The 27,216-nt window shown below is 56.7% G+C and overlaps 3 protein-coding genes across 7 annotated transcripts in view; 2 read left to right on the plus strand and 1 right to left on the minus strand.

Annotated features, from left to right (window-relative positions):
• TPCN1 (two pore segment channel 1) overlaps nt 1-14,415 on the plus strand; it is a 43,359-nt gene extending 28,944 nt beyond the window's left edge. For 3 of the 4 annotated variants that reach the window (XM_066331344.1, XM_066331343.1, XM_066331345.1), the window contains exons 12-27: nt 96-220; nt 1,410-1,458; nt 1,648-1,711; nt 2,477-2,521; nt 3,283-3,339; nt 3,430-3,483; nt 3,827-3,899; nt 4,097-4,204; nt 5,386-5,457; nt 6,281-6,370; nt 7,059-7,174; nt 7,839-7,885; nt 8,321-8,474; nt 9,791-9,927; nt 10,626-10,706; nt 11,763-14,415. In XM_066331344.1, the coding sequence (XP_066187441.1) occupies nt 96-220; nt 1,410-1,458; nt 1,648-1,711; nt 2,477-2,521; nt 3,283-3,339; nt 3,430-3,483; nt 3,827-3,899; nt 4,097-4,204; nt 5,386-5,457; nt 6,281-6,370; nt 7,059-7,174; nt 7,839-7,885; nt 8,321-8,474; nt 9,791-9,927; nt 10,626-10,706; nt 11,763-11,885 (1,395 nt within the window). In that variant the 3' untranslated portion in view covers nt 11,886-14,415. Of the gene's footprint in view, nt 1-95; nt 221-1,409; nt 1,459-1,647; nt 1,712-2,476; nt 2,522-3,282; nt 3,340-3,429; nt 3,484-3,826; nt 3,900-4,096; nt 4,205-5,385; nt 5,458-6,280; nt 6,371-7,058; nt 7,175-7,838; nt 7,886-8,320; nt 8,475-9,790; nt 9,929-10,625; nt 10,707-11,762 lie in introns of those variants that run through there. The other variant, XM_066331346.1, reaches the window with a different exon arrangement.
• A 916-nt stretch (nt 14,416-15,331) lies between these two features.
• On the minus strand, nt 15,332-21,003 carry SLC8B1 (solute carrier family 8 member B1). Of its 2 annotated transcripts, XM_066331348.1 has the most exons (15): nt 20,397-20,972; nt 19,772-19,924; nt 19,633-19,685; nt 19,487-19,545; nt 19,135-19,239; nt 18,888-19,055; nt 18,685-18,792; nt 18,544-18,600; nt 18,204-18,334; nt 17,897-18,038; nt 17,394-17,515; nt 17,058-17,211; nt 16,891-16,971; nt 16,332-16,396; nt 15,332-16,247 (listed from the first exon to the last, which is right to left on the minus strand). In XM_066331348.1, the coding sequence occupies exons 1-15, from the start codon at nt 20,532-20,534 to the stop codon at nt 16,050-16,052; spliced, it is 1,734 nt and encodes a 577-aa protein (XP_066187445.1). In that variant the 5' UTR covers nt 20,535-20,972; the 3' UTR covers nt 15,332-16,049. The 2 variants fall into 2 exon arrangements, with proteins under 2 accessions (XP_066187445.1, XP_066187446.1); XM_066331349.1 differs by lacking the exon at nt 17,394-17,515 and having other exon boundaries at nt 16,113-16,247; nt 20,397-21,003.
• A 938-nt stretch (nt 21,004-21,941) lies between these two features.
• On the plus strand, nt 21,942-25,897 carry PLBD2 (phospholipase B domain containing 2). Its single transcript, XM_066331352.1, has 12 exons — nt 21,942-22,177; nt 22,310-22,403; nt 22,489-22,647; nt 23,068-23,168; nt 23,571-23,785; nt 23,855-23,949; nt 24,020-24,180; nt 24,285-24,380; nt 24,688-24,759; nt 24,858-25,010; nt 25,118-25,280; nt 25,397-25,897. Exons 1-12 carry the CDS (start codon nt 21,963-21,965, stop codon nt 25,562-25,564), a joined length of 1,692 nt encoding a protein of 563 aa, XP_066187449.1. The 5' UTR covers nt 21,942-21,962; the 3' UTR covers nt 25,565-25,897.
• Nucleotides 25,898-27,216: the final 1,319 nt, after the last annotated feature.

Consider the following 27,216-nt stretch of genomic DNA (forward strand, 5'->3'; position numbering starts at 1 on the left):
AAATCCTGCTTCAAACAAATCCAGAGTGAGAATTAAAAGCCTCTGTACGTTCCTGCCTGATGCTGCTGCTCCTGACAGCATTCCTTTGTTGCCAGAGGCCGTCTGGAATTTCCTTCAAGCACTTCGAAGGGCTGCTGCGGTTCTACAAGCCTCGGATGTGTGCCAGGGAGAGATATCTCACCTTCAAAGCACTGAACCAGAGCAATACCCCTTTAGTCAGGTAGGATGGTCCTGCTGCTGCCCTCCCTGCAGCTGGGCTGTGCTTTGGAGAGGATGGCTGGGTTTCTGGAATGAGCATTGTCTGACCTGTGGGGATAGGAAGGGGTTTTGCGGGAAGCTGGGAGGGGTGGGTACCCTGAGAGCTGAGGTTTTCCTGGGGAGGTGCTGGAGTTCCTGCGTGCCCTCTGGTGGATACAGCGCTGTGCTGGCACTCGCAGGCAGGAGCTGCTTCCCACTCCCCTGCCAGAGGAGAGGCAGGAGCTGGGGAGCAGCGCTGCAGCCTGCGAGGAGCCTTTCCTCACGCAGCGCAGCCTCGCAGCTTAACAACTTTGTGCTTTTATCCAGCAGCTGGCTGTCCCCCCCAGGGTTTTGTTAATTAAAATTTGGTTCTGCTGGTGCTTTCAGGGCTGCCATCCTCTGTGTTATGAGGCAGAGAATTGCCATTCTGCTGGGGGGTGGGTGCAGCTAACTCCAGCCAGCAAGGGAGCAGAGGGAATTAGAGCAGGAGACCTTCTCTTCCTTTTCCTTTGTTCTGGCCACAGACAGGTTCTGAGTGACTCTCCTATGAAACTGGTGCTGATGCTTCTCCTTGAAGTCAAGTGCCACAGAGAAGTATTGAAAATGGCACAGGGAGAAAGACTGAGTTGTGAAATTTGGGCACTGATGTCACCAGTAAGAGTCTGAGAAGTTCAGCATCCTCACTTGCAGACACATAAAAGCTGTTACAGGCCTGACCCCGAGCACCTAGACTGGCACTCATGTTCTATGAGTTTCTTTGCTTTCATGTCCTTTTTCAAACTTCATTTTTACCTTGAAAAGAAAATGTGCAAAGATGTTAGAAAAGGACTGTACGAGTAATTAAGCCGGTCCAAGACTTCTTCGTGAAGAGCAGTGCAATCTCCATCCCTTGGAGTTGGAATCTAAGCCTCAGGTCTTTCCTCTCAGTGGTGAAATTCTGGAGTTCAGCAGAGTCAGACTTTCTCTTAAGGGCTGAAGCATTACAGAAAGGAGATTCTGGCTATTGTCAGTCAAGAACCTTTGGCCAGGCTGGGAAGAGGTCACTGTTGAGTTGCAGTTCTGATAAGGAGTTAATAACCTCCAGGGACTCTCCACTGGTGATGTCTGACAAGGACAATTAAGGAGCTGGTCACCCTCAAGGCTCTGATGAGATGTTTCTTTCTGTTTTGCAGTCTAAAGGATTTTTACAATTTCTATGAAGTTGTTGGCTTAAAATGGAAGGTAAGAGTTTGTTGGGTGGAGAAGAAGGGAACGGTGTGTGGGAGGGAGAGAAGAGGAGGGGTTAGAGAGGAGCTGGGTAAGAAACAAAGGCAATCTAAGAGAAGCAGGTGATGGGGGTGAGGTGGGTCTCCCTGTTTTTGGCATGGATGTGGCTCTGGCTGCTGCTGACCGTGGCTGTTCTGCTCCCAGGCCAAACGGAACCGCGAGCACTGGTTTGATGACCTTCCACGGACTGCATTCCTGATTTTTAAAGGTAACACGCTGTTCTCAAAGACAGCACACTCTGAAGGGCCTTTCTCTTATGTGCCTGGAAAACAGCAGACTAACCAACTAACTAACTCTCTGTGTATCCTCTGAGGACACAGACTTGGATCCGGAGTCTCTGGGGAAGATTTCTGTCTTGTAAATATTCCTGCAGTGACTGTGGAGTGGGATTAGGGTTTTCACAAAAGCTGTTAGCCTGCCCGCTCCCAAGATGTGGTTGCAGCTCCTGTTCAGGTCAAGGACAGCAGTTTGGGAAGGGAAAAGAGGCCTGAAACCCCCATCAGAGCAATGTCTTGCCAATTTACCTCCCGTGTCCCAACATTCCTGACTGGTTGTAACCATTCAGAATTAAGAACCTGCAGCTCTTCTGAGGTGTTGTGTGTTTCTGGGGAACTGCTGACACCCTCTGATCCAAATACAGCTGCCACAGGAGCTCTCAGAGCTCTGCTGATGTTCCCAACCCTCCTTGTTGTTCCAGACAACAAATCCAGAGCATTTACCTCTGTCCACACCCCAGAATTAACACGTGGAGACCAAACTGGGCATCTTGGGGGCTAAGGATAATGACTTAATCACTGCTAAAATTCTGAAGGATATTTAAACTTGTTCCTGAAAAGTGAAAGTTAATCATCTGCTGATCTGTTCAGCTTCTGTGCTGAGGATTGGTGTGGAAAAAGTCTCTGAGGAGAAGACAGAGGGATCTGTGGTATGGAGGATGGTGTAAACACATTTTGTCATCCTTTCCTTCGCACAGGCATCAACATCCTGGTGAAGTCCCGTGTGTTCCAGTACACCATGTGTGAGTAGGAATCATGAGCTGTCTCTGCTTGGCTCCCTTGCTTGTGTGGCTCTGCTGTGCTGTGTCTGCCAGCCCTCCAAGGACTTGGTGTGGCCTGAGCCGTGGTTCACAGACAAATTTTGGAGTTTTGGTTGAGAGGGAGGGAACTGCTTCATTGTAGCAGCAGCAGCCTGGGCTCTCAGCTCTGGTTCTGGAGAGGCTCCCTGGCTCACCACACCCCTGGGGGCTGGAGGAACCAGCTTGTTGCCTTCAGGTGGGTTGGTGATCAGCTGTCCCAAACCTTGGGGGCTTTATCTTGCAGCTGAAGGGTGCTGGGTAAGGAAGTGCCTTGCCAGTCAGGCACATTCAGGCACATTCTTGCCACATTCTGCTCCCAAGGAGCTGAGAGTGTCCTCACTGCTGGAGGGATTGCTTGGCAACTGAGCTGCCTGTGAGAAGGAGTCTGTGCTTCTCTTCTCTAGAGGAGAAAGAGTGCTTCCTCCTGGTGCTGCCTGCTGGCTTCTAAATGATCTATTCCTACTCAGTAATTTGGGGGTTGGGTTTCTTTTTTTCTGTTTTGTTTCTTTTTGAGCCTAAAGGCACTGCATCTGTTAAAGGCCTGGAGAAAGACATGGGGGAAGAATCCCAATTTATGAGTTTAGTTTGTTCATTGAGTTGGAACCAATGACCCTGCCACTTGTCCCATATTGCATTCTTTTTGTTAGCCTGGGAAATGGATATCCAGGAGTGGTTTTGCTATGGGTTTTTCCTTTGCTTTCCAGACACTGTGGTGGCTGTCAATGGAATTTGGATTCTTGTTGAAACCTTCATGTTGCAAGGTAGGAAACATCACAGCTTGTTCCTTGACTGTGGTGCTGAGGGATTGGAAACAAGGGAAGACTTGAGAAAGCTGTTCTTGTGTCTTGCAGGAGGGAATTTCTTCTCCAGGAATGTCCCATGGAGCTACATAGTCTTCCTCACAAGTAAGCTGATGCCTCCCAACAGAGCTGTGTCATTTCCTGAGGAGCTGGGAAGGGAATTGAAGTTATAACTTAACCATGGGTGTAGAGCCTCCATCCAGAACAATGGCGTGCCTGGCAGGGATTGTTTTGTAGACTTTTCCGGAGAGAAATCTCCATGAACACAGGAAAATGGGTTGATTTGGAGGGGAAAATCTCTTGGGCACCTCACTGAGAAAGAGGATAGGTGGGGTCTGTTAAAGCCCTGTTCAGAAACCTTTTAAAATCACCCCACATCCATGAGGGCAAACCTTCCCATGAGCCTTTCCTGGGATGCTGCTCATCCCCGATCCCTCTTGTTTTGCAGTCTATGGTGTGGAGCTGCTCCTGAAGACCACTGGGCTGGGACCTGTGGAGTACCTGTCCTCAGGCTGGAATCTGTAAGTGCACATTCATCTTTTTGGGTTGGAAACATCAACTTCTGAGCCAAGCCTGTAGAGAGGAGACCATCAGCAAACTCTTACAATTCTCTTGCCCCTGGTCTGGTGCATCTTGTTAGGCTGGAGCAGCACCAATCCCTCTTCTCTGCTGAATAAATCACTGCTCTTACATTTATTTTATTTTTTTTTTTTTCCAGCTTTGACTTCTCAGTCACCCTGTTTGCATTTCTGGGGCTCATGGCACTGGCCTTTAACATGGAGCCCTTTTACTTCATCGTGGTCCTGCGACCCCTCCAGCTGCTGAGGTGAGGTGGGAAAGGCAGAGGGCATTCCAGAGAGCAGGTGGGAGGAAACAGGCTTGTTTTCCATCAGTCCCACTGGGGACTGAGCTCCTTAGCAGGAGAGGGCAGGGATTGCTCTGTGGGAATGTGACCGTGGCAAACGGGAATCGCGTGGGGTAATGAGATTAGCCCGAGTCATCAGAATGAACGATGACAAAAACTTGGGATGGGATATGAAAACCCCGTGCTTTGAAGCTTAAGCTGATCTCTAATAGAGATCAAGGGATTTACTGGGGGCAGATTATCCTGTGTCTGCCTTCGTGGGGTTCTTACACCTCCTCTAAATTGTCTGATGCTGTTCAGAGAAAAGCTTTTCTGGCAGGGTGAGATGGTCTGAGCCACTTTAATAATTTCCATTGAATTACCAGAAATTACAGTTTTCAAAGGGATGCTGCTTTCTAGGGTGAAGTACTGCCCTGCTCTAACTGCACCTCACACTTGGAGCAGCACCACGGCCTGTAACCCCTCTAAAATTCAGGGAGCTGGGGCTGATTAACCCTCTCATGTCCAAGTACAGTCATCCTCACAAACACCTCCACAGCCACGGGGGGAAGGGATTTTTGAGGCAAAATGTTTCATTAAAAACAAGCTAATGTAATTTAGCTCTTCAGTGAGGATTTTAAAAACACTTCATGACACTCAAGAGGGGAGAAAAAAAAAGTGTTTTCTCTGTTCCTCCCCTGCCAAAGCCTGTTTGGCAGCTGTGTTTCTCTGTAAAGGCTGATGGGGTTGCCAAATCTTAAATTAGCAGGCACAGTGTAGTTTTCTTTCATCAATTTTTATTTGGGTCATGGGGGAAACACAGAAAAGCTTGTGTCTTGGGGGAAGCAGGGACTTGAGTAAGTTCTTACAATTTTGGGGAGTTTTAAATAGCTGTTTATGCATCATGCCATGCAAAAAGACAGCCCTTTCTCCCCTGTGAGATCCTCAGTCCTGTGAAGAGTTGAATGTGTCATAAACATTCAGATGGGGCAGCAGGACCCTGGAAGGTGAGCAGAGACCATCTGAGCAAGAGCAGTGGGGTGTCAGGAAACCTCCCTGTCACTGACCTGCGAGGTAGAGAGAGCTGGGATTCTCCTTTCAGCTCTTTCCTCCAGCACCAGGAGAGCTGCAGGGTGTGGGTGACTCCTGGCCTCTCCTTTCAGGCTGTTCAAACTGAAGAAACGCTACAGGAACGTCCTGGACACCATGTTTGAGCTGTTCCCTCGCATGGCCAGGTACAACTTCTGCTCTTGGGGTGATGGCAGGGAGAGGGGAGTGAAGGTTGGGGTCAGGACAGGCACCTGTCCAACCTGCTGAAGGGATTGATGCTCTTACCTGTCAGTGGGTAGTTACTGATTCTTCTGAACCAGTGGAGTGTTCATCTTCCAGTTCCTTGGAGCAGCAGCACTCCAGCACCCTGGGCCTCCTCCTGCTTTTGTGTGAGGATAACTGAGAGTCCCTGCTTGTTGTAATTTTTCTCTCCATCCCAGCTCTTGCTGAGAGATGAAGCCCTATGTGGGAAGAACATTGGCACGAATCCCCTCGGCCCCAGATGCTCCCCTGTCCTCAGCAGAGCCCCTGGGGAGCATTTTTGTGAAGTGGTGGGGCAGAGGGAGCCTGGAGCTTGAGTGTGGCCTCCAGTGGGGCCTCCTCAGCCCTGCTTCCCTTGCAGGAGGCCTGAGTTGGCTGGAGAGCCCTGCTCTTGGCACAGTCCCTGCATCCAAGGATGTGGAGAGGGCAGAAACAGTGTGTGGTGTTCTTTACTAAAGGAGCTGTGGAGAGATGTTTATTTAACAGAAAAGGACAGGCTGGGAGGGGATCCAGGCTGCTCTTTAGTTTCTCTCTTCAATGAGTGGCAAACTCCTTGTCCAAGGGCTCCCTGAATGAGAGCAGGCCAAGAGCTGCAGCGCCACAGCAGCAGGGAGGGTGGGCTGGGGTTCCCAGTGCTGCTTCCCATCCCTTGGGAATTCCTCCCAGAGCAACCAGCCTAGGATTTTGTGTTTCCCTGCCTTAGCAACTCTTCAGCAGCACAGTACTCCTTCTGTTTTCTGCCTCCAGCCTGGGTTTAACCCTGCTGATCTTCTACTATTGCTTTGCCATCGTTGGCATGGAGTTCTTCGCTGGCGTGGTCTACCCCAACTGCTGCAAGTGAGTACCTCAAATCCAGCCCCCTCAACAATGCTTCTGGTGCTCAGCCAGCAGCAGGGAGCTCTGGCAGCTCCATTTCCCTGTGGAGAAGTGGCCTGAGGATGGGGCTGAATGGGGTTTTGTAGCTAAGGCAACATGCGGCAAAAATCCAGGAGATGCTTCATTTCTCTTGTCTCTGAATCCCTGGAAGTGTCCAAGGCCAGGTTGGATGGGGCTTGGAGCAGCCTGGGATGGTGGAAGGTGTCCCTGCCCATGGCAGGAACTGGATGAGCTTTAGGGTCCTTTCCTACCCAAACCATTCTGTTTCTCTGATGCCGCAGTTGCTTGTCCAGCAACAAATTCACCCAGCATTAATTCAGCTGGTGCTGGACTCTAAGCTGTCCTGTGCCCTTTAACGGTGGCAGACCACTTGGAAATGCCAAGCTTGAATGGTGTGAGCCAAGGAACTCATACTCTCAGTTTCTCTGGTATAATATTTGCTGAATGATTAGCGTGCTCCCTGTGCTTGTGCTGAGCTGCGAAGGAGAGAGGATTCCTTCCAGAGGAAAAGACAAGTGCTGGCCAAGAGGTAGAAATCGCCACTCTTCTTCTAGAAATTGCTTCTAGAGGGGGCTGGTATTTATAACTTTTTAGGTTTTCCTTGCTTTTCCAGTCTCTGCTGATTGTTTGTCCTCTTTTCTCCAACCAGCACAAGCACAGTCGCAGATTCCTACCGCTGGGTGAACCACACAGTTGGCAACAAAACAGTTGTGGAAGAAGGTTATTACTATCTCAACAACTTTGACAACATTCTGAACAGCTTTGGTAAGGGCACTTTTGTCCCTAGAAAAGATTATCCCGTGTTCCTGCAGGGCTGGATGGCTCTGTAATGCTGTAATGCTCATGTGAGCCTGGGACTCTCCCAGGGAGTCCTGCTAATGCACCTCACTCAGCATCCTGCTCTTTCTGTCTGGAGAGCTCCAGCTGACTAATTGTGCCAGGGCTGCTTTGCAGGGTAAGCAGAGGTCTCTCAGAGCCAGCTGGAAGCCAGCAGATCAGTTCTGGCAGGTGATCAGACCAGAGGTGTTTAAGGAGGGCATTAAATCACTGCCCTTCTAAAGAACCAACAGCGACGCCTCTCTTTAAACCCTCTGATGAAGAATAATTTGAATGTGTTGATTACTCTCCATGATTTTTCCTAATGTGTGAGCGTAATGCTTGTCTCCTGGAGATTTCAGAGGTCTCCATGCTCTCTGGTGAAGAGTCAGGTCTGGTTTCTTTAGGAAACAGAGATGAAGCCATGCTGCAGGTTGTGTGTCCTCATTGCAGTGGGGAGGGTCTGCATTCTCTCTGGATTTGCTGTCTTTATTCAAACTTTGCTGTCTTGTGTCAGTCCTCCCTGTCAGACACTTTATCTAAAAGTCACCGTAGAACAGGTCAGGATGGATAAAACAATTACCTGTGTGTGTTTTCTCCCTCTTGTGTGCAGTGACGCTGTTTGAGCTGACGGTGGTCAACGACTGGTACATCATCATGGTGAGTGAGCCCTGCAGGCAGCACAGGCTCTGCCAGCTCAGGCACATCTTCCACACCACCACTGCTTTCCTCCCATGGTTGTTGCCAGGTATCTTTTGGTTGAGAGGCATTTAACCCCTGCCATGCTGCTGGGCATTTTCAGGCTTCACAGGCTGGACAAATGAAGTCACCCTGTGCTCCAGTTTTGTCACCCTGCTGTCCAAGCTGTGCCCTCGTGGCACAGTGGCTCTTACAGCCACCAGCTTTGGATATTCTGTGTGTTTGCCTGGAGGAACCTCTCTTTTGAGCTGCAAGGACCTGTTGGGGCATTGAGAATTGCACAAGCAGTCCCTGGGGCCAGTGTTCATGCTGCTGCTTTGTGCCCCTTGATAAGCAGTTAACTGCACCTCTCCCTTTTGTGCACTGCTCACCTCTGCCCTCTCCTCTCCTCTTTAGGAAGGGGTGACATCCCAAACCACCCACTGGAGCCGTCTGTACTTCATGATCTTCTACATTGTGACCATGGTGGTGATGACAATCATCGTGGCTTTCATCCTGGACGCTTTTGTCTTCCGCATGAACTACACCCGGAAGAACCAGGATTCAGAAGGTCAGGACTGAGGCCTGGCTGACCCACAGCCTTGGGTCTTCTCTCCCTGGGACTTTATGTCTCTAGGAGAGAATAGGATTGTCCAGGAAAAGAACAGATTTATTACTATTATTATTATTATTATTATTATTATTATTATTATTATTATTATTATCCTGACATCCTGGGCTAATTATTTTGCTTTTGTGTGATATTTCTTTCTGCTCTGCTCCTCATCTCTCCCCCACAGAATTGCCCAAAAAAGCTCATGTGGGTGTATTTATGTGGGTTTTATGTCTGTATGTTTGTGTGCACACACACACACATACAAGCTTCCACCACTTGAGCCATTTCAACCAAATTCTTTGAAAGTAGAAACTCCTTGTGCATTTCATGCAAGGTTTCTAGGAAACATTGCAGCAGTGATGTAGCAAAGCTCAACGAGGGTCCTGACAGGAAGGGAAGTTAGATAATTTTTTTAAACCAATTTCCCTTCCTCACTAACACACTCCCTGGTGGAAGGATGTCTCTCCAAGGTGATTTGCCAAGACTTTTTGCCATGACCTGGAGGAAGCAGACGCTGCCTGGCCAGTGCTTCCCACATTTTCTGGTTGTACTTAGGCTGCTGATTCTGTGCTGATTTTGGACATGGCTTTTCCTCTAGGAACTGGCAGTGACTGAGGTCTCCATCCTCATCTCACTGTCCTTTTCCCCCTGAGCTGGGAGGTCTGGAACTGCAGGCACCTTCCTGAGCTGCTAATTCAGGTGCCAAAGCCACACTAATGGCTTACAGCCCTTCTCCTGCTATTCCTTCAGGTGAAGGCCCCAGCCCCTTGGTTTTTTAGGTGCCACAAGATCAAATTTGTGTGGCCCAGGAGCTGTTAATTAGGGAAACACTTGGGATCCTTCCTGCACCCAGTTTGAAGGGAGCAGTGAAGGACATTTCCAAGCTCTGGAGACTCCCAAGCTCTCTCAGGCAAGTGAAGGTCAAAAGGCAGCAACTCTTATCTGAGTATCTGTTTATCTGATTTCTTCATGTACAGGCTAGCAAAAAAGCTACAAGACTTACTTTTTTTCAAGATACCAGGGAGCCTGATGAGAATGGTTTGAGTCAGAAGGTTTGCTGGCCCTACACACTAGTTGACTTTCTCCCTGCCTTGTTGGAGGTCGAGCATCTCCATGTTGTAGTCACAAAAGCAGGTACAGGCTGTACCTGGCCTCTGGCTTGGTCCTGTGTGCTTTAGGCTTTGCCTTCCAGGGTCATCGTGGATGCTGTTGGAGCAATGCTCATCTTGGAGACTTTGTTTTTTTCTTCTTTCTGTTTCTTGCCTCTCCAGAAGATAATGGCATTGTGCTGGAGAAGGAGATCTCCAAGGAGGAGGTGATTGGCATAATTGAGCTGTACAAGAGGACTTCAGCTGCCACTGAAACAGCTCAGCTGCAGAAGATCGTGTTGCAGATGGACAAATATGGGGTAAGAGGAAACTCTGTGGGTTCTCACCTTCAGGAGAGGGAGGTGTGCTAGGGCCACCTGTCTGTCTGGAGACAGAAGATCACCTGCCTCTGTAGTGTTTGTTGAGGGCTGAGCTGGAGGGACTCTGCAGCAGCACAGAATTTCCTGTTCCAGAAAAGCAGCAGCTGCTCCTTGCATAGCCTTGGCAAAGGTTCGTCCCTGCTGCCTGCAGACTTCCCTTAGAGCTGTCCTGTGCTGACTGGGAAAAAGCATATTTAGTTTCCTCTGAGGAAGGCACTATCTCATAATTCTGCCTCTCTGTGCCATCATACACTGGGGCTTGGATAGTCCTGGAGCATTATGCAGGAACATCATGGCATTGATTCCAGGTCCTTCCTACCCCCATGGCACTGCTTATGCTTCCATTCTAAAACATTCTGAATTGGGAAGATGAGCTCCTGTCTCACAACTGTTTGTCTCATGCATCTGGGAAGGGCTGAAGTGGTTGTTTTAACATTGATACCCCTGTGTCACCATGACACAGGGCAGGTGCTGCAGCCTCTCAGGTGACAGCAGAAGGAGCCTGGGGTGGTCTGAGCTCCTCAGTGGGTGATGGGTGTCCACAGGAAGGGTGCCTGCAGTTCCAGGACAGATCCAGCTGCTCAGTGACTGATGAATGTCTTTGTTGGTGTTTCCTCCTCCTTGCCCCAACTCTTTAGCAAATGTCAACGGTGTTTCTGGGACGCAGGTCGAGGACCAAGAGTGATCTGAGTATGAAGATGTATGAGGAGGAGATACAGGTATGTGGGCCTGAGCTGGAGCTGCCACCAAGTCTGTGGTGAGGACATTCCCTGGAATAACAACTCATCCTTTCAAACCCTGGGAGCTGCTTTCCTCTGAGACCAGGGCTTGGTTACACCACAGAGCACATCAGAGCTCCTCGGTGGGGGCAGCTGTGTCAGGCCAGTCACAGTAACCACACTGGGGGTGTGCACAGGCACCTCTGCTTTGCTGAGCTGCGCTGGGCTCCCCGGGTGTCTGCTGGGGCTCTGAGCACACTTTGGTGCTGGCTGGGGCTTGGCTGCTGAGCACAGAGCTCTTAAACCTCTGGAATGTGGTTGTGTTTGAGCTTAGGCGTGTCTGTGTGACACAGAAACCAGGGCTTGGCCCAGGCAGGGCTGCCTGGTTCGCAGGCTGAGCAAGATGGGAGACAAGGAAATCAGCAGATTCCCTGGATTTTAGCACCTTCCTGCCAGTGCCATCCGTGGTCAGGAGCTTTCTGCCATGGGTTTGGTCACTGTCCTGCCAAAGGCAGTTGAAGGTTGTAGACTAATGTAATGATTAGTGCTGAAAGAATTAATCTTGTGACCATTTGAATGTGTCCTTTGTCCCCAGAGCAGACAGACTGGGGATGAGTCTTGAGTCCCCCTAAGGAAAAGGCACATTATTTGCCATGGGGTTGGGTGATCTGCAGAGAAACTTCCTGCCTGTTCTGCTTGGTCTGTGACTGAAGCTGTGACATCCTGGAACACCCTGGGGGCTGCCCAGCACCAGAAGCAGCTCTGCAAGTCCCAGACATCATGGGAAGGGCTGTACTCGAGCCCGGGGTGTTCAGGAGGGACATCCTGAGGGAGGGAAGTTTCCTTGGGCTGTGGGTGGCAATGTCTCAGTGCATCCACCACAGACACCCATTCTGCAGTTAGCTGGGTTGTTCCAGGGGGTTAGGCTGGATCCAGGGCTTTGGAAAGAGCCCTCTGTGCCTGAAGAGATGTGCCCTCACTGGCAGTGACAGCAGGCTGTGCCCTTTGGGGTGTGAGTGGCACAGCCTGATCCCTGCCTCTTTCCCCCCACTGCAGGAATGGTACGAGGAGCACTCCAGGAAAGAGGAATCTCAGACACCTCTGCAGGAACCTGCATCTGCTTCCAGCAGCTCTCTGAAGCCCCTGAGCCTCCGACAACGCTCCCAGACTGTCATTTAGGCCTAGCTAACGCGAGCCACCTTCTATGCAATAACCTAGAGTATTCCTCCCCGGGCTGTGTTTCGGGAGGCTGTATATAGATCTGTCAGTGTACCAGTGTAGGGATCCAATCTCGCCCCCAGCAGTGGTTGCTGAGAAGCCAGAGGCCCTGGGGGCTCTGGGGAAGGCTGCTGCACACGGATGGAGCATGATGCCCATGCTCAGCACATCTGGGCAGAGCAGAGCCCTTGTCCCTCAGAGCCCCTTCTCAGGCTCCAGCTCCTGCTGCTTACCACTAACAGACCTTGGGGAAAGGGATGTGTAATCCATTAACAGCAGGGAATTCGCTGAAGTCACCTGCTTAACAGGAAAACTTCAGCCCTTTTGGAAGATCCCTGTTGCTCAAAGGGCACCATTAACCTAGGGACAAAAGATCAGGGAGTGAGTTTTTGTTTCTTCTCCGCCTTCCTTACAGCAAAGAAAGGGGAGGTGGTGTGAAATCTCAGCACTTTTGGAAGGGCAGCCTGCCCTCCCCCTCCTTTTTGGCACACCTAGATGCATGCCCTGTAGTAGCTCCAGCTCTGAATACTGAATTTTGCTGTCCCTGAGCAGTTCTGAGGCAGAACTGAGGGCCAGCACCTCGTCATGTTATGTTTTCGGTGGGACAGGGCTTTGGAGACTCTGTCTCTTCTGTATCTGCATCACTGCTGGTCAGTCCTGCCCGTGGCACTGCCTGGGCCTGGGGTCACCTCTGCAAACCCCAAAGCTCCTGTCTCTGTTCAGGGAGGGGGGTCCTGCAGGGTGATGTGGCTGTTGGGCTCTGCCACTCGGCCACCTGCTCTGTAAAACCTCCCTGGCTGGTCCTCAGCTCCCATAAATGACTGGGAAAAAGAGTGGAAGGTTTTACAGCTCCAAGACTGGCTTTTTTCTGCCTGGCTCTCTGCATTAAGGAGAGCTCCTGGGCATCTCACAGTCCTGCTGGTCAGTCCTCAGTCCAGTTGGGCAAGTCCCAGCACAGAGTGGGGCTCCTCCCTTGCAGGAATGTTTCTCAGGCTGGAAAACATGAGCTCAGTCAGATCTTGGGAAGATCCACTGAAAAGCTCTGCTGTTCCCCTGGATTTTGGGTGCAGGAGGAATGTGGAAGACAAGGATTCTTCTCACCTGTCTGCTTTTCTGCACCTAAGAGCTGAGGAAAGAGGAGGAAGGAGGAAAAGGGATCCCTTCCCAGCACTGCCACGTTTGTGGGATTGTGGCAGTTGTGTCATCAGTTGTCACCATTTGTCTCTCCAAGTCCCTCTTTTCCCTGTCAGTGCTGGAAGTTCTGAGGGCTGCAAGTCCCTGGCAGCTGGAGGTTCCCTCACCTTCTTGCTGTTTGATCTTCCCTCAGGTTCAGACAAGGAGTGGAGCTTCCTGGGGAAGCTTCCCCCTTCCTCCAGGTGCATCAGGCAGTGGGAGATCTGTGTCCCCATTCCCTTTGTCCCACACACCTGGCTGCTCCTTGGTGGCCTCAGCTCGGGGCACAAGGACAGCAGGAGAGGGCTGATCCTCCCTGGGCAGCTCAGGAGCATCTCCTGGGTGGGTGAGACTTTCAGAGGGAGGCAAGACAGAGCTGCTCCTGGCAATCTCTGCCTCCATGGCACAGTGGGAGCCCTTGGAAGGAGTGGGAGAGCAGCTTCCCAGGCAGCACACACGCACCAGTGGCTGCTCCCAACCCTTGCCAAATTCCCTGGGTGCCTCACAGCAGCTCTTTGTTTCCTTTCTGGATACTTGCAGGTATGAAACTACTTCTGAGCTGACCCGTGAAGGACCTTAAAGGGCTGTTTTCCAAACCATAAATTCAACCACAAATTAACGAGCAGTGCAGTTGTTGCTCCTGCAGTTGCTCTGCGTGGAGTCGCAGCCCGGGAGGTTTATCCAGATTAGTCCTGGGGCTGCAGGAGATGGTGTTTATTGTGCTTTAAGTTGTGGCCAGGATGAATGAGCATTATGAAGGTTAGTGGGGGAAAAAAAATGTGGCTGTGTTTAATCTCCACATTCCCCTACAGCAAATTTCTCCTGGCAGGGCTGTCAGTGACTTTTCTTTTTTTTTTTTTTTGAGTGTGTTCTGGGTGTGAAAGAGCTGTGGCTTTGCGCTGTGTTGAGGAAGGCACTGACCACTGATGATGCAATAAAGGGCTCCCTGGAGGGTTGGGGGTCAGGCTGCCGCCTCCAAGGTGTTGATCCTCCCCCACAGACCCGCTGTGTTCATTATTTTTGTAAAACCAAGGAGGGTGGCAGGAGTTTGCTTCTTCCATATGACTTTGGAAGGAAACAAAGTTTGAGTACGGGGCATCCCCTTCTATTTATCCTCCTCTCCCTCCCCCGACACACAGACTGACGACGGAGACAATCATTTTGTAGGGAGCACGGGAGGAAGCACTGCAGGATTTTGTATGCTGGCGTTTTGTTTATAAAAAGAAAAACCCCGATTTTATGGACGTGTCTGTCAGATGTTCTCTAGTTTGGTTTTTTTTTCAGGCGCACTAATAAAGAGCATCCTCGGCTTCGTAAAGGCAGCGGCTTCCTTTCCTCCTTCCCGTGTTACTCCAGGGGTGGGATTTGGCCAGGCTGGAGCATTTCCAGTGTTTGAAGAGGAGCCTGCCCGGTGGCAAGTGCTTGTGTTGGGAATATTTTGCTTGCATGCCCTGCTGAGCTGCTCCACATTCCTGTTCCAGGACATTCCAAAGCCTGCCTTCCCCTCTGCCTTCCCCCTGCCAGGTTTTTCCCTAAACATCAAGATAACCCTTTCAAAGCTGCGTTTCTGAAAGCTGCCCCGCTGCAGTGTTGAGGCCAGGAGGGGTGTTTGACCCTGCACCTCTGTCCTGGGACTTTGGCCAGGGTTTGGATTGCCTTGGCCCTGCTTGTGGCAGGAAGTGGGCGTTGTGTCGCGATCGAGGTCGGGGCAGAGCCAATGGCTGCAGGCACAAGGCAGTGTTATTTTTTTGTGAAAGCTGTTGGTATCTGTTAGAAAAAGGAGAAATGCTGCAGGCCCAGGAGCAAAGGAGGAAGAACCCGATCTGGCAGTTGTGGTGTTTGCTCAACATGCCCCTCTCTTGTGGAGCAGGGGTGTGGGTGTCCCTCTGGAGTGACAATTTGCTTTCCAGCCCGTGTCCTGGGGACCCTCCAGCTGGGGAGCAGAACCAGCAGCCCACCCATTCCATGCCCCTGGCACTGAGAGGATTCCCTGTCCCCAGGGACTGAGCCGTGCTGACCCCGTGCCATGGCCATTCCCAGTGTGGCAGCACGTGACTGCTCTTGGGACACCAGCGACTGGAAACCACTTCCCCATCTGTCAGGAACAAACCACTCTGGGCCTCCCACCGTCCTGGCTGTTCCCTCTCCCCTCCAAAGGCTCCATGCTGAGTAAGGGCTGTGTCACACCAGCACAGAGCAGGAGGAAGGGCCTTTGCAGGAGGCAAAAGTCAAGGTTGGGTTTGTGTTTGTTGTCTTTTTTTTTTTTTTATTGCAGTTATTTTACAGTGCCTAAATCTAGTCCTGCCAGAGGTCAACACTGTGTGTGGAAACCTCCAAGTCCTTTCCTACAGCTCTGCCCACCCCAGGAGGAGGAGAAAAGTAGGATCTGAAACTCATGTTGAAAAACATTACTAAAAAAAGCAGGGGAAACCAGCCTCCCTTGGTTTGGTGTTTGCTCTTCCCTCAGGCTTTGCTGCACTAAACCCAGTGTGTCCCTGGAGCTTTGTGTCCCCTTGACCCTGCCTGGCTCTGCCCTTTCTGCTGTTCCAGCCCAAACTGCCAACAGGGACAGTCCTTCCCAAGGACAAACGTGTTCCTGGGCCTTGGCAGGGTCACAACTGCCCCAGCTCTGTCCCAGAGCACCACAGGGAGCTGAGGAGACAAACCCTCTCCTGCCGTACCCCTGAGCTGGAGCTTCCCCATTCTCTGGTCCTACAACCAGACACAGCTGAGGTCTGGACGTTGCTCCTGCCCAGAGTTCCTTCAATAACACGGATTAAAGAGAGCGAGGAGAGGATGTGGGCACTGACAGCTCCTTCCCCAAAGGACAGCAGGGGCTGATGGCTGGGCTGGCACCTCCAGCAGCACGGTGAGGTGGAGGTGCCCTTGTCCCCCTGCCAGGGACAGGGGAGGGGACAGAGCGAGACCCAGGGCTGGATCTCCTGGGGACGTTCACGGGGTGGAGAAGTGGATCACCCTGAACTCGGTGAGCAGGGCCACGCACAGGAACACCAGGTAGTAGGTGATGAGGCAGACGCCATAGGCCTTTCCCAGCTGGAAGCACTGCGCCGGCACCGTCACGAAGGAGAACACCAGGCTCAGCCCCAGCGCCCCGGCCAGCACCCACACCAGGGGGCTGTCAGGCTCCAGCTGTGGGCACAGGAGGGTGATGTGGGGTGACACCGGGGTCCTGCTGCCAGCCTGGCCTGTGTCCCCGTGTCACCACAGACTTACCTTCACCAGTGGCTGGCTGCTGGTCATCTGCAGCAGGCAGCCCAGGCCCACGCCGACCAGGATGTCTGCAGCACGTTCAGGATGGACACAGAGCACGGGAGGGAGCAACAGCACTGAGCCCCACATCCTCCTCCCTCTTGCATCTCCTGGCTAAAGCATTCTCTCTCTGTGCTGAATACAACCCTGGGCACTCGAGGAGAGACTTCAGCCTGGTCTGGGGACCACCCAAAACCCACCAGAGCAAAGCACAGCCCCCTCCCCTCCTTTCCTTTAGCAAGTCCCAAATCTGCCACACTCCAGCCCAAACTCCTGCCCAGGTGGGGCTGGACAGGGAGGTACTGCTGGCTCTGTCCCTGTCCCTCCCAAATACCTCAGTGTCCCTTGCACTGTGCGAACACTGCGGAGTTTGCCAGCGTTAGAGGGACTCTGGGATGGATCCTGCCCACATCCTCTCCGGGGATCCCACAGTGTAAGGGGCTCTCCCTGGGCTGTAGGCAGGGAAACTCGGGCGGCTCCTGCCCCATGCGGCCCCACTCTGGCCCTGGCAGCCACAGGATACTGAAGATGATGCCCCCGAAGCAGGCGGAGAAGGCCATGCGGGGATAGCCCTGGCGGGCCATGGTGAGGTCGGAGAAGGTGTCTGTGCAGGGAGAAAAGAGACCTTGAGGATGGCAGGGGGACCCCAGCGTGTGCCAGGGGGGCACTGGGGAGCAGCAGAACCCTCACCCCCGATGCTGTTGCCCCAGGCCAGCAGGGTCAGGCCCAGCACGGTGTTGCTGAGCTGGAAGATGATGCCCAGGGTCTGCAGGATGTTCACCAGCTCTGTGGCCGCGGCGTTGATCCACATGGCACTGGCCAAAAAGCCAAGGAAGGCAAACACCTGACGGGAAGAGGAGCAGGCTGGTCCCCAGTGCATCCCACAGGGCCCTGCACAACTCCTGGAGTCCCTCCTGGGGGCTTGGGAGAGAGGTCCAGCATCTGCTCTGCCCCAGGACCCTCAGCCCAGTCTGGAGCAGGCTGTGCTGGTCCCTGGGGGGTGTTCAGGGCTGGGGGACACCTTACACAGTGATACTTGGGTGGCTCCTCATTGCTTGTGGTGATGAAGATGATGAGGGCCAGGGCAGAGGCAACCAGTGTGACCAGTCCCCAGACTGGGAAGATGCCCTGGATCTGGTACAGCCCATCTGCACATGGTGGGGAGAGGAGGCATCAGAGAGGCTGGGACAGGGTCCCACCAGCCTTGAGGAAGGAGGTAAAGCCTTGTAAGCTAAAGGCACCTCTACCCTACACCCTCAGAGCTGCTCCCCTCTGTGCCTCAGTTTCCCCAGGCAGGCCAGGCCTGCTCCATTTTCCCCCAGGACTGGATGCAGGGAGGCCCAAGCCCCCCACCCTGTGAGGCTGTATCCAGCTGCAAACCAGCTGCAAACACAGCTTGGCTCTTCCTTGCCCATCCCTCCTCCCCACAACGGGGAGCCAGCTCTGCTGGGCTCCTGCAGTCCCCAGGGCTTTGGTGGCCATCTCAGCCCTGTCCCTTTCTGGAAGCTGGGACTGCCCCAGGCTCTTACAGGCGCCTGACTTGAGGGTGAGGACACAGAGCAGGGGGCTGGTGAGGATGTGCAGGCAGTTGAGGGGTCTCTTCCAGTTCCGGTCATCCTTGTCAGGATCCACAACGGGAACGGTGAGCAGCAGCACCAGCTCCACGGGCACCTGCCATGGGGACAGCCATCTGGGACACCCTGCCAGGTGCCCCATGAGCTGCTCCCAACCCCACCGCCCCACTGCGAAGCCCTGGGGGGACAGAGCCCCGAGGACCAGCAGGGATGGGGGTGTCCCTCGGGGGGCTCCTCCTGGCTCGTGTTGCCCCCTCCTCACCTTGAAGGCCTTGAAGAGCCGCCAGTACCAGGGCTTCCTCCTCCACTTGCGGTAGTCCAGGGGGCTGAGGGCCGCGGTGAGGATGCGCAGGGAGGGCTCCTGGGAGGGCAGCAGGGGCCTGTACTCCTCCCCTGTGAGGGGCCACGGGGACTGAGCGGGGTGGGGGCTCCCTGTCCTCCCCAGCCCTTCCAGCATGGGGCTGCAGTTCCCTGTGTGTCCCCAGGGAGCTCCCCCTGCTCAGTCACCCCACGGGCTCAGCCCCACCTGCAGCAGCCCGGGGGGCTCTGGGACCCCTGAGGACAGAGCAGAGCCAGCCCTGAGCCCACAGGGAACAACGTACCGTAGTCCCCACTGTTTGTGCTCGATTGCTCAGGCTCTTCCACGTCTGTCGGCATCTCTGGGGGAAGAGGAGCGGGCAGGGGCAGTGCAAGGGGACCCCAACACACAGTTGGGGCTCCCATCCCAGCTGGGCAGCCCTTACCTGGCTCCCAGGGCCCTGGAGGGGCCATCCCCTCTCCCCGCTGCCGCCGGTGGAGCCAGGTGCAGAGCACCACGGTGAGCACGTAGAACACGTAGAGCCCCAGGTAACCTGAGACGGGGGAGTGATGTGGGGTCACGGCACCCCCAGGCTGTCCCCATCGCCCCCAGGCTACTCCCACCACCCCCAGCTCCCACAGCGCTCACCCAGAGCCTCTCCCAGCCTGATCCTGCCCACGTAGAGGACCACGAAGGTGACGAAGACGGCCACCATGTAGAAGATGACGTCCCTGAGGAAGGGCCTGGAGGCGGCCGTGAAGGGCTTGACCAGGGCGATGCCCCCGGCCACCACCGTGGTCACAAACACACCGGCACCTGCCAACACAGGGACATGGGAACAGCCCACAGCTCCAAAAGGTCACCCCGTGAGGACACGGCAGTGGGGTCCCCTTACCAAAGATAGCCCCGATGGCCAGCCCAGCCGTCCGGGGGTCGGAGAAGGCCACCACAGCACTGAAGACATCAGGTGCCCCGTTTCCAAAGGCCAGGAAGGTGACACCATGGAGAGGGGACGTCAAGGAAAAGACCTGGTGTGCTCCTCCCCGTGGGCACATGGGTGCTGTGTACTCCTGTCCAGTGCCAGCACATGACCACTTGTCCCGCTGTTACCTACTCAGCTCACCCTATGAATTGGTTTCCCCTGGCACGGTGCCGAGGGGACATAAAGTGACCCTGTCACAGCCACCTCCCCTGCCCTGTCCCCACATCCCTCCTGGCCCACCCATCCCTGTGATTTGCCAAGGATACTGCCACGTTGTGGGACAGCTTCAGGTTGGTGGAGATGGCTGATAAATTGGGGCAGAAGCTGGAAGGGCAGAAAAGGAGACAGAGCGAGCTGATGGGGCTACTTGGGGACCTCCTGGTCACTCCCCTCCTCTGCGGGGCCACTCACAACTTCTCTGCTGTCACACCGAGGATGATGAACAGATACAGGAGCCAGAGAGCCTGTGGGGTCAGGGGGGGTCAGCGGGGTCCTCCCCACACGGCCCCACAGCAGAGCATCCCCAGCACCGCCCTTTTCCCGTCCTTACATAGAGGGTGACAGCCAGGGGCAGCAGCCGGGGCGGGAAGACACAGAAGACCCCATCGAGGTAGTCGAGGAAGCCCCCGTCCAGCTGGCAGTCGGGGTTGCTCCGGATGAAGTGGCACCACTCGGAGCTGTTGCGCTTCCGAACCGCCCAGCACTGCGGGGCAGAGGGGAAGGGGCTTGGCCGGGCCCCCCCGAGCAGCCACCGCCCTCCCCGAGGGCTGCCACGGCCACCCTGGGGGGACACTGCCCACCCCGAGCACCCACTGTCCCCACACGGGCTGCCATGGGGCTGCTTTCGGCAGGTCACTGTCACCGCTGCCTCGGTTTCCGCACCTGGGCTACCCGTGCGTGGGCGGAGGGCTGTGCCGGGGCCAGCAGAGGTGGAAACCCTTGTCCTCACCCCATCCTTGTCCCCACACAGCCCACACCCAGCCCGGCCCGTGGGAAGGCGCCGGCCTGGCAAGCAGCGAGGTTTTCGGAGGAGAAAACCAGCAGCGGAGGAAATCCTGGGGAGATCCCTGCCGCGATGGCGGGGACATGGAAGCAGGGACGGGACCCCACCACCCCGGCAGCGCCCAAACCCCTCCCGGCGTCCCCCCAAATCCCACCGCTGTCCCCAGACTTACATCCAGGCCCCGTCCGTGGCTCAGAGCATCCCCCCCGGGAGGGAGCGTGTGCTCCACGTCCAGCAGCAGCGGGCTCCCGGCTGGCAGAGCCCCGGCCAGGCTGAGCACCCCGGCCAGCCCCGTGGTCCCCTGCCCCATGGTCCCCTACCCCTGGGGACACCTACCACCGGCAGCGGCCCCCGGGGGCAGAGAGCGGGGGCTGCCCCCGGACCCCCATCCCGCGCTCCCCGGGCGGGGCGAGGAGGGGTTAAAAATTAATAATAAAACTGGAAATTATAATGAATGCTAAAAAGAATAAAACGGATAAAAAGCAGAGCGCCTCTCGGGCAGGTTAAGCCCGTCCCCGCCGGGGGTCTCAGCCCGGGGCCACCCCGAGCGGAGGGAAGGGGAACAGCACCCACAGCCCACGGAGAAGGAGCGGGGACCCCCGAGGGCAGAGAGGGGACAGAGAGGCCGCGGTGCGGGTGGGGACGGGGACCCCGGGGGGTGTGGGGGATCCCGGGCGGGGATGCGGGGACGGAGGGGGGTACCCGGGGACCCCACCCGCGGCGCGGCCCCACCGTGTCGGCGCGGCCCCGCTGCCGTGCGCGGGCAGCTGATCCCTGCCGGCCCCCCCGCCTTAAAGGGGCCGCCACCCTCCGCCCTTAAAGCGACAGCGACACTTTCCCACGCGGCTGCTCTCTGCTCCGTCCCGTCCGTCTCCGGCCGCGACACCCACCCTGCGTGCTGCGCCCACCTACAGCCGCTCTTTGGGGTGACTCTCTGAGAACGGTGTCCCCAGCTCCACGACACCCCAGCCTCAGCCGTGCCCCGTGCAAGCGCCACGCCCTGTTTGTGGGGTGCAGGTTGGGGCCCCCGTGGCCGGAGCCCCGAGATCCTGATGGGATTCAAAGATCCATTTCCCACCCCGGCCGGTTTCTCCCCGAAGCTGCATTCTGCCCTTCTCCCCGGGGAGAAGTGAAAGGAGTTGCACAAGGCCGGGGCTGCCGCGGGTCGGGGGCCCACGGGAAGCATCAGCGCCTGGTGTGTTCCCCCTGCCCCGAGCACAGGGACACGCCGGGGCCGGGCTGCTCACGAGAGGGGTCCACGCGTGTTCCCAAAGGCGGGGCACGGCTGGGGCAGGGAGGAGGGAACCTGCGCACGTCTCCTGTGGCGCTGGGAGAGGCGGGGTGGGGGCTTGGATGTGAGCGTGGGGTGCCATAGGGGTACCATGGGGGTGCCATGGGGGGACAGGGCGTGTTCTGGGGGGTCTGAGGGGTCCCCGCGGCCCCAGGGCGGGTGGGGGCGTGGCCACTGCAGAAGCCACGCCCCACTCCTCGCTCCCAGATGCGCTCTGCAGGGGGCGTGACCAATCCACGCCCCGCCCCCACACTAAGCCCATCCCACTGATACACGGCCGCGGGGCTGAGGGCGTGGCCACGCTGAAGCTCCGCCCCCAACCTCACCCCGCTCCATGAAGCCAACGGGGCACCGCGGGGGCGTGGCCGCAGTGAAGCCCCGCCCATTCGCACACCGGCGCTGCCGGGGCGTGGCCGTCCCCTCGCCCCGCCCCTCCGTGTCCCCGCCATGGCGGCCCCGTGGCCGCTGCTGGTGCCCTGTCTCCTGTCCCCGCTCCTGTCCCCGCTCCTCTCCGCCGTCCCGGCGGGCGCAGCCCCGTCCCCGGTGCCCCGCAATGTCTCCGTGCTGCTGGAGCCCGGCTCCGAGCGGCTGCGCGTCCTCCCCGGCCGTCACCCCGGCGCGGTCGCCTGGGCCGGCCTCGATGACCGCATCCCTCACGTCGGGTATGACCCTGGTGGGACGGGACGGGCACCGCACGGAGTCCAGCGGGGATAGGGTGGCCGCGGGCGAGCCGTCGTCGGTGGGATGCCTCGTCCCACCCGTGTCCGTGATCCACCGTGACCGTGTCCCCACAGCTGGGCGTTCCTGGAGGTGACCACCAACGCCTCGTACAATGACAGCCTGCAGGCCTACGCTGCTGGGCTCGCCGAGGCTGCCGTCACCGAGCAGGTAAGGGGAGACCCCTCCAGAAATGCGTGCCCCGGTCCCTCCCCGGGCTGTCCCCCGCCGGTGACAGCGCGGCCCTGTCCCGCAGCTGATGTACATGCACTGGATGAACACCATGGTGGGCTACTGCGGCCCCTTCAAGTACGAGAGCGAGTACTGCCAGAAGCTGCGGAACTACCTGGAGGCCAACCTGGCCTGGATGGAGGAGCAGATGGCAAAAGGGCAAGACCCCGAGTACTGGCACCAGGTGAGGATGGGGAAACCCCCACCCAGGGAATCCCCCTGGATCCTCCTGGGCCTCTCATCCAGAGGACAGGACAGGGCAGTGAGCTGTCCTGGCCGAGCTCCAGGTGGGATGACAGGGATGTGGTCATCCTCCTTCCCGGGCTGAGCAGAGGTGACTCGTGACTTTCTCCTTGCCAGAGCCTCACATGCTGCAGTTAGGGTGCACGGGATGTGGCTTTGTCACCCTTTGAACGCCATCTCAGCCATGGCTGCTGAGTCATGACCTTGCTGACAGTGACACTTCCCCCCTGTGCCTCTGCAGCTGCACTGAGAGCCAGCTGATCTGCTCTGTCCCCTGGGGGAATGAGGGAGCCTGTCCCCCAAAACCTCTCAGCCTGCCTCCTCGCAGGAGCTGAGTGCCAGCTCTGTCCCCTGTCCCCAGGTGCGCCTGGCCCTGCTGCAGCTGAAGGGGCTGGAGGACAGCTACAACAGGCGCCTGGACTTCCCCACGGGCAGGATCACCCTGGCACCTTTTGGCTTCCTGTAAGCTCCTTCTCAGAGGTGGTGGAGAGTGGGGGATGGTTGTCCCAGGGTTCAGAGAGCTGTGGGGACAATTCCTGCATGTCCAGGAACAGCCAGCTCTACTCTCAACCTACTTTGTCCACCTTGTCTGGGCACTTGTCTTCTGCTGCTGGGGCAGGATGAAGCCAAGGCAGGTTCTCCTCTTCCCCGCCCCATGTCATGGGTGGTGGGTTCCCCACACAGCCCCTGCCTCAGTTTCCCTGCTGCTGTGCTCCTCCTTTCCTCCTTGCTCATGCTGTCAGGGTGCTCCCAGCACTGAGGTGTGGTGGAGATGGACAGACAGACAGACAGAGAGCTCTGAGCTAGCTCAGCTCCAGGGCTGGGGCATCCCTCACCTGACTTCTTACGCCTTGCTTCCCCCAGGCTGCTGCAGTTGGGGGGTGACCTGGAGGACTTGGAGTCTGCCCTGAACCGCTCCTCTCCACAGCGTGTCCTGGGCTCGGGCTCGTGCTCTGCTCTCGTGAAGCTGCTGCCAGGCCACCGGGACCTGCTGGTGGCCCACGACACCTGGAGCTCCTACCAGGCCATGCTGCGCATCATCAAGAAGTACACGCTGCCCTTCCGCACCTCGGCCGGCGGTGCGTGGGCTGGGCTGGGGGGGCTGCCCCTCACAGCCCCTTTCTGACACCTCTGCATCCCCCTTCCAGGCAAGGCTCAGATCCCTGGGAGCGTCCAGGTGTTCTCCTCTTACCCTGGCACCATCTTCTCCGTGGATGACTTCTACATCCTCAGCAGCGGGTTGGTGAGTGGGTCTGGTCCTCAGGGACCTTTCCCCGGCCCTGCTGCCCTCCCCATCACTCGCTGCCCTGCAGGTCGCGCTGGAAACCACCATTGCGAACAACAACCCGGCCCTGTGGAAGTACCTGGAGCCCCGGGGCAGCGTCCTGGAGTGGCTGAGGAACATTGTGGCCAACCGGCTGGCCCGCAGTGGGCCCGAGTGGGCCACGGTCTTCCGACGCTTCAACAGCGGCACGTGAGTGGGGTGGGGTGGGGCCTGGGGATTGGTTCTGGAGGGGTGCCATCGGATGGAAGGTCCCCATGCTGCCAGAGGGATGCATTCATTGCTCTCCGTGCCAGGTACAACAACCAGTGGATGGTGGTGGACTACAATGCCTTCACACCGGGCAGAGCGAGCCCGGCGCCGGGCGTGCTGACAGTGCTGGAGCAGATCCCGTGAGTGGCTCCGTTCCTCCCTGAGCTCCTGCTGTCTCCTCTCCCATCCCTGTGGGTTTGGGAAAGCCCTGAGGGTGTGGCCTGCCCAGCCCAATGGGTGATCACAGGGTAATGTGACACACAGGCACACAGGGGTGTGTCTGTGGCTAAAGGCTCTGGGGATGCTGGTCTTGAGGTGATGGGTGCCCAGCACCTCTGCCTGGGGTGGGACCTCCAGTATGTGTTCTTCCCAGCCCAGCATGTCCCCCACTATCCCCAGTGGCGTTTTTCCTCTCTGCTCTGACCAGTGCTCTTCCTCCCAGCACAGGGGCCTGGTGGTGGTGGCTGATAAGACAGAGCTGCTGTACCAGCAGAGCTACTGGGCCAGCTACAACGTGCCGTGAGTGCCACCCTCCCTGTGGCCTGCCGTGGAAAGAGGGGCAGCAGTGCTCACCCTGCACCCCCTTAATGCCAACTTGCTGAGTTCCCCCACCCCAGGTACTTTGAGGAGATCTTCAACGCCAGTGGGAACCTGGAGCTGGTGAAGAAATACGGTGACTGGTTCACTTATGACAAGAACCCCCGTGCCCAGATCTTCCGCCGGAACCAGACGCTGGTGCACGACCTGGACTCCATGATCCGCCTGATGCGGTGTGTGCTGGCGCCCCCCAAACCCGGCTCTTCCACACAGGAATGTTTTGTGATCCACGGGCTTTTTGGGTGTCCTCACCGTGGCTCTGTCCTGGCCCTTTCTGCAGGTCCAACAACTACCTGCAGGACCCTCTGTCACGGTGCAGGGGCTGTGAGCCCCCCCAGAATGCTGAGAACGCCATCTCGGCCCGCTCCGACCTCAACCCTTCCAATGGCACCTACCCCTTCCCTGCCCTGCGCCAGCGCTGCCACGGCGGCATCGACATGAAGGTGTGTGAGCCAGGCAGCCCTGCAGGGGCTCCTCCTTGGGGCCCAGCAGCTCTCCTGGGCTGTGCTGCCCATCCCCGGTGCTGACTCGCTGTCCTGGTCTGTGTCCCCGTCTGCAGGTCACCTCCTCAGGCATGGTGCCCACCTTCGGGCTGGTGGCAGTCAGCGGCCCCGCCCGGGATGATGTGCCCCCCTTCCGCTGGAGCACGTCCCCCTGCAGCTCCCTGCTCCACATGGGCCACCCCGACCTCTGGACCTTCCCCCCAGTCAAGGTCCACTGGGACTGAGCAGGCGCTGGACCCATCCGTCCGTCCGTCCGTGGCGTCTGTCCTGTGGGGGATCCCTCTGTGGGGACAGCTGGGTGTGGGGGGTCTCAGCTCTGTTACACACCCTGTTCTTTCTGCCTCTCAGGGTGCTGGCTGTGCTGCACGAGGGGCTGAGCCCAGGTGTCCCCTCCCTGCCATGGGGCTCTCCAGTCCCTTTCCCTGGCACTGCTGCCTGGTTTGTGGGGGGCTCTTCCCAGAAAAGGGGCGTCCTGTGAGGCTGGGGCTTGCCCTAAGGGCAGACAGGAGGGCAGTGAGCTGGTGTGGCTGTGGCAAATAAAGTGCTCTGTGCTGGTGGCTGTGCTTTGCTCTCTGCTGAGGTTCTCTGGTGGCTTCTCTTAGGGTTGGGCTCATGCAGGTGTCCCCGTTAACATCTGCTCCTCTGCAGGTGGGAGGGTGTGTGGCCAGTGGGGCCGGGCCTTTTGGGGTGCAGGCTGTGGTGGTTTCTCTGCTGCTGGGATGGGCTGGCCCCACTGCTCACCCCCCAGGAGTGAGACACCATCCTCATGCCTTTTGTCTTCCTTTCCTCTGGCACCTGTGTGCCCCCCCGTCCCCAAAACCCGCGGTGCAAAATCCTCTTAGGCAGCTCCCTTGATCCGCTCTGCCTCGTTAGGAATAACGAGGTCATTACTGGGGGATTAATGAGCTGCGGCTCAGCAGCGCTTTGAAGGCACCAGGTTCCCACCGGGGCCAGGGGCCCCTGGGGGCTGTGGGGGGTGTGAGGGAGCAGGTCAGGGGTGTTGGGGTGCTGGCACCCCAGAAGCTGGGATGGGTGCCCTGGGGAAGGTGGGGTGTCCACACCTCCCTGTGCTGGGATTGCAGGTAAGTTGGGGATGGCAGAGCTTATGTCCCCTCGTGTCCCCATGGTGTGGGAGCTACTATGGAAGGGGGGGCTGCTTTTGGTGTCCCTGTGCCTCAGTTTCCCCAGACAGATCACCATCACTGGGTGAGGGAGCAGCAAGGGCTGGAAATGTCACAGTGTTGCTGGTTCCCTTTTTTCTGTTTCCTTAAAAGTGGAAAAGCAAACAAAAAGTTGTTAAATATCCCAGCTGCTGCTACAGTGTCAGCCAGGGACTCTGGCCAAGGGAAGTGACCAGGTGACAGCCTGGCATGACTTCCTCACAGCAGGGATGGAGCCAAAGAGGAGCACAAGAGGGGCAGGGAGGTGGGTATGGGGTGGAAAGAAACCCTGGACCATCCCAGGGCTGAGCTGAAATGTGATGTCCTCCCCAAGGGGACCTCCAGCCTCGTCCCTGTGAGCTGGGGGCGGCTTCTTGCACCCCTTTCCCAGCTCCTGCTGCTGTCCCACCCTCATGGAAGTGGCTGCAGTCTGTCTACTGTGAGATGGGGAGGTCACTCCAAGGGCCCCAGAGGGACTGGCGCTGTGTCCCCCCATGATGCCCCCCTTCAAGAAATCCTCCTCATTGCCCTCCTTTCCAGCCCCTGTGTCCCAAAAGCAGGGTGGCTCTGTGCAGAAGTGCAGTGCTGCGCTCTGTGCTGGTCACTCAGGAGCCCAAGGATGGTGTGGGATGTTCTGTTGGCACCCAAGATCAGCTCCGTCAGGAGCAGGGCTGCTCCAGAGCTCTCCCCCTGCCTGCTGCCTGCCAGCAGTGGTG

The sequence above is a fragment of the Sylvia atricapilla genome, chromosome 17 (genome assembly GCF_009819655.1).
Source record: "Sylvia atricapilla isolate bSylAtr1 chromosome 17, bSylAtr1.pri, whole genome shotgun sequence".
Classification (NCBI taxonomy): domain Eukaryota; kingdom Metazoa; phylum Chordata; class Aves; order Passeriformes; family Sylviidae; genus Sylvia; species Sylvia atricapilla.

What these genes read in the sequence shown, in the direction of transcription:
- SLC8B1 (XM_066331348.1), bottom strand. Translation starts at nt 20,534, where the DNA reads ATGGGGCAGGGGACCACGGGGCTGGCCGGGGTGCTCAGCCTGGCCGGG. An exon ending in TCCAGGGCCCTGGGAGCCAG is followed by an intron (nt 18,601 to 18,684) that starts GTAAGGGCTGCC and finishes CTCTTCCCCCAG; the next exon opens with AGATGCCGACAGACGTGGAA. An exon ending in CACAAACAGTGGGGACTACG is followed by an intron (nt 18,335 to 18,543) that starts GTACGTTGTTCC and finishes GGCCCCTCACAG; the next exon opens with GGGAGGAGTACAGGCCCCTG.
- PLBD2 (XM_066331352.1), top strand. Translation starts at nt 21,963, where the DNA reads ATGGCGGCCCCGTGGCCGCTGCTGGTGCCCTGTCTCCTGTCCCCGCTC. An exon ending in AGGCTGCCGTCACCGAGCAG is followed by an intron (nt 22,404 to 22,488) that starts GTAAGGGGAGAC and finishes CCTGTCCCGCAG; the next exon opens with CTGATGTACATGCACTGGAT. An exon ending in ACGGCGGCATCGACATGAAG is followed by an intron (nt 25,281 to 25,396) that starts GTGTGTGAGCCA and finishes CCCCGTCTGCAG; the next exon opens with GTCACCTCCTCAGGCATGGT.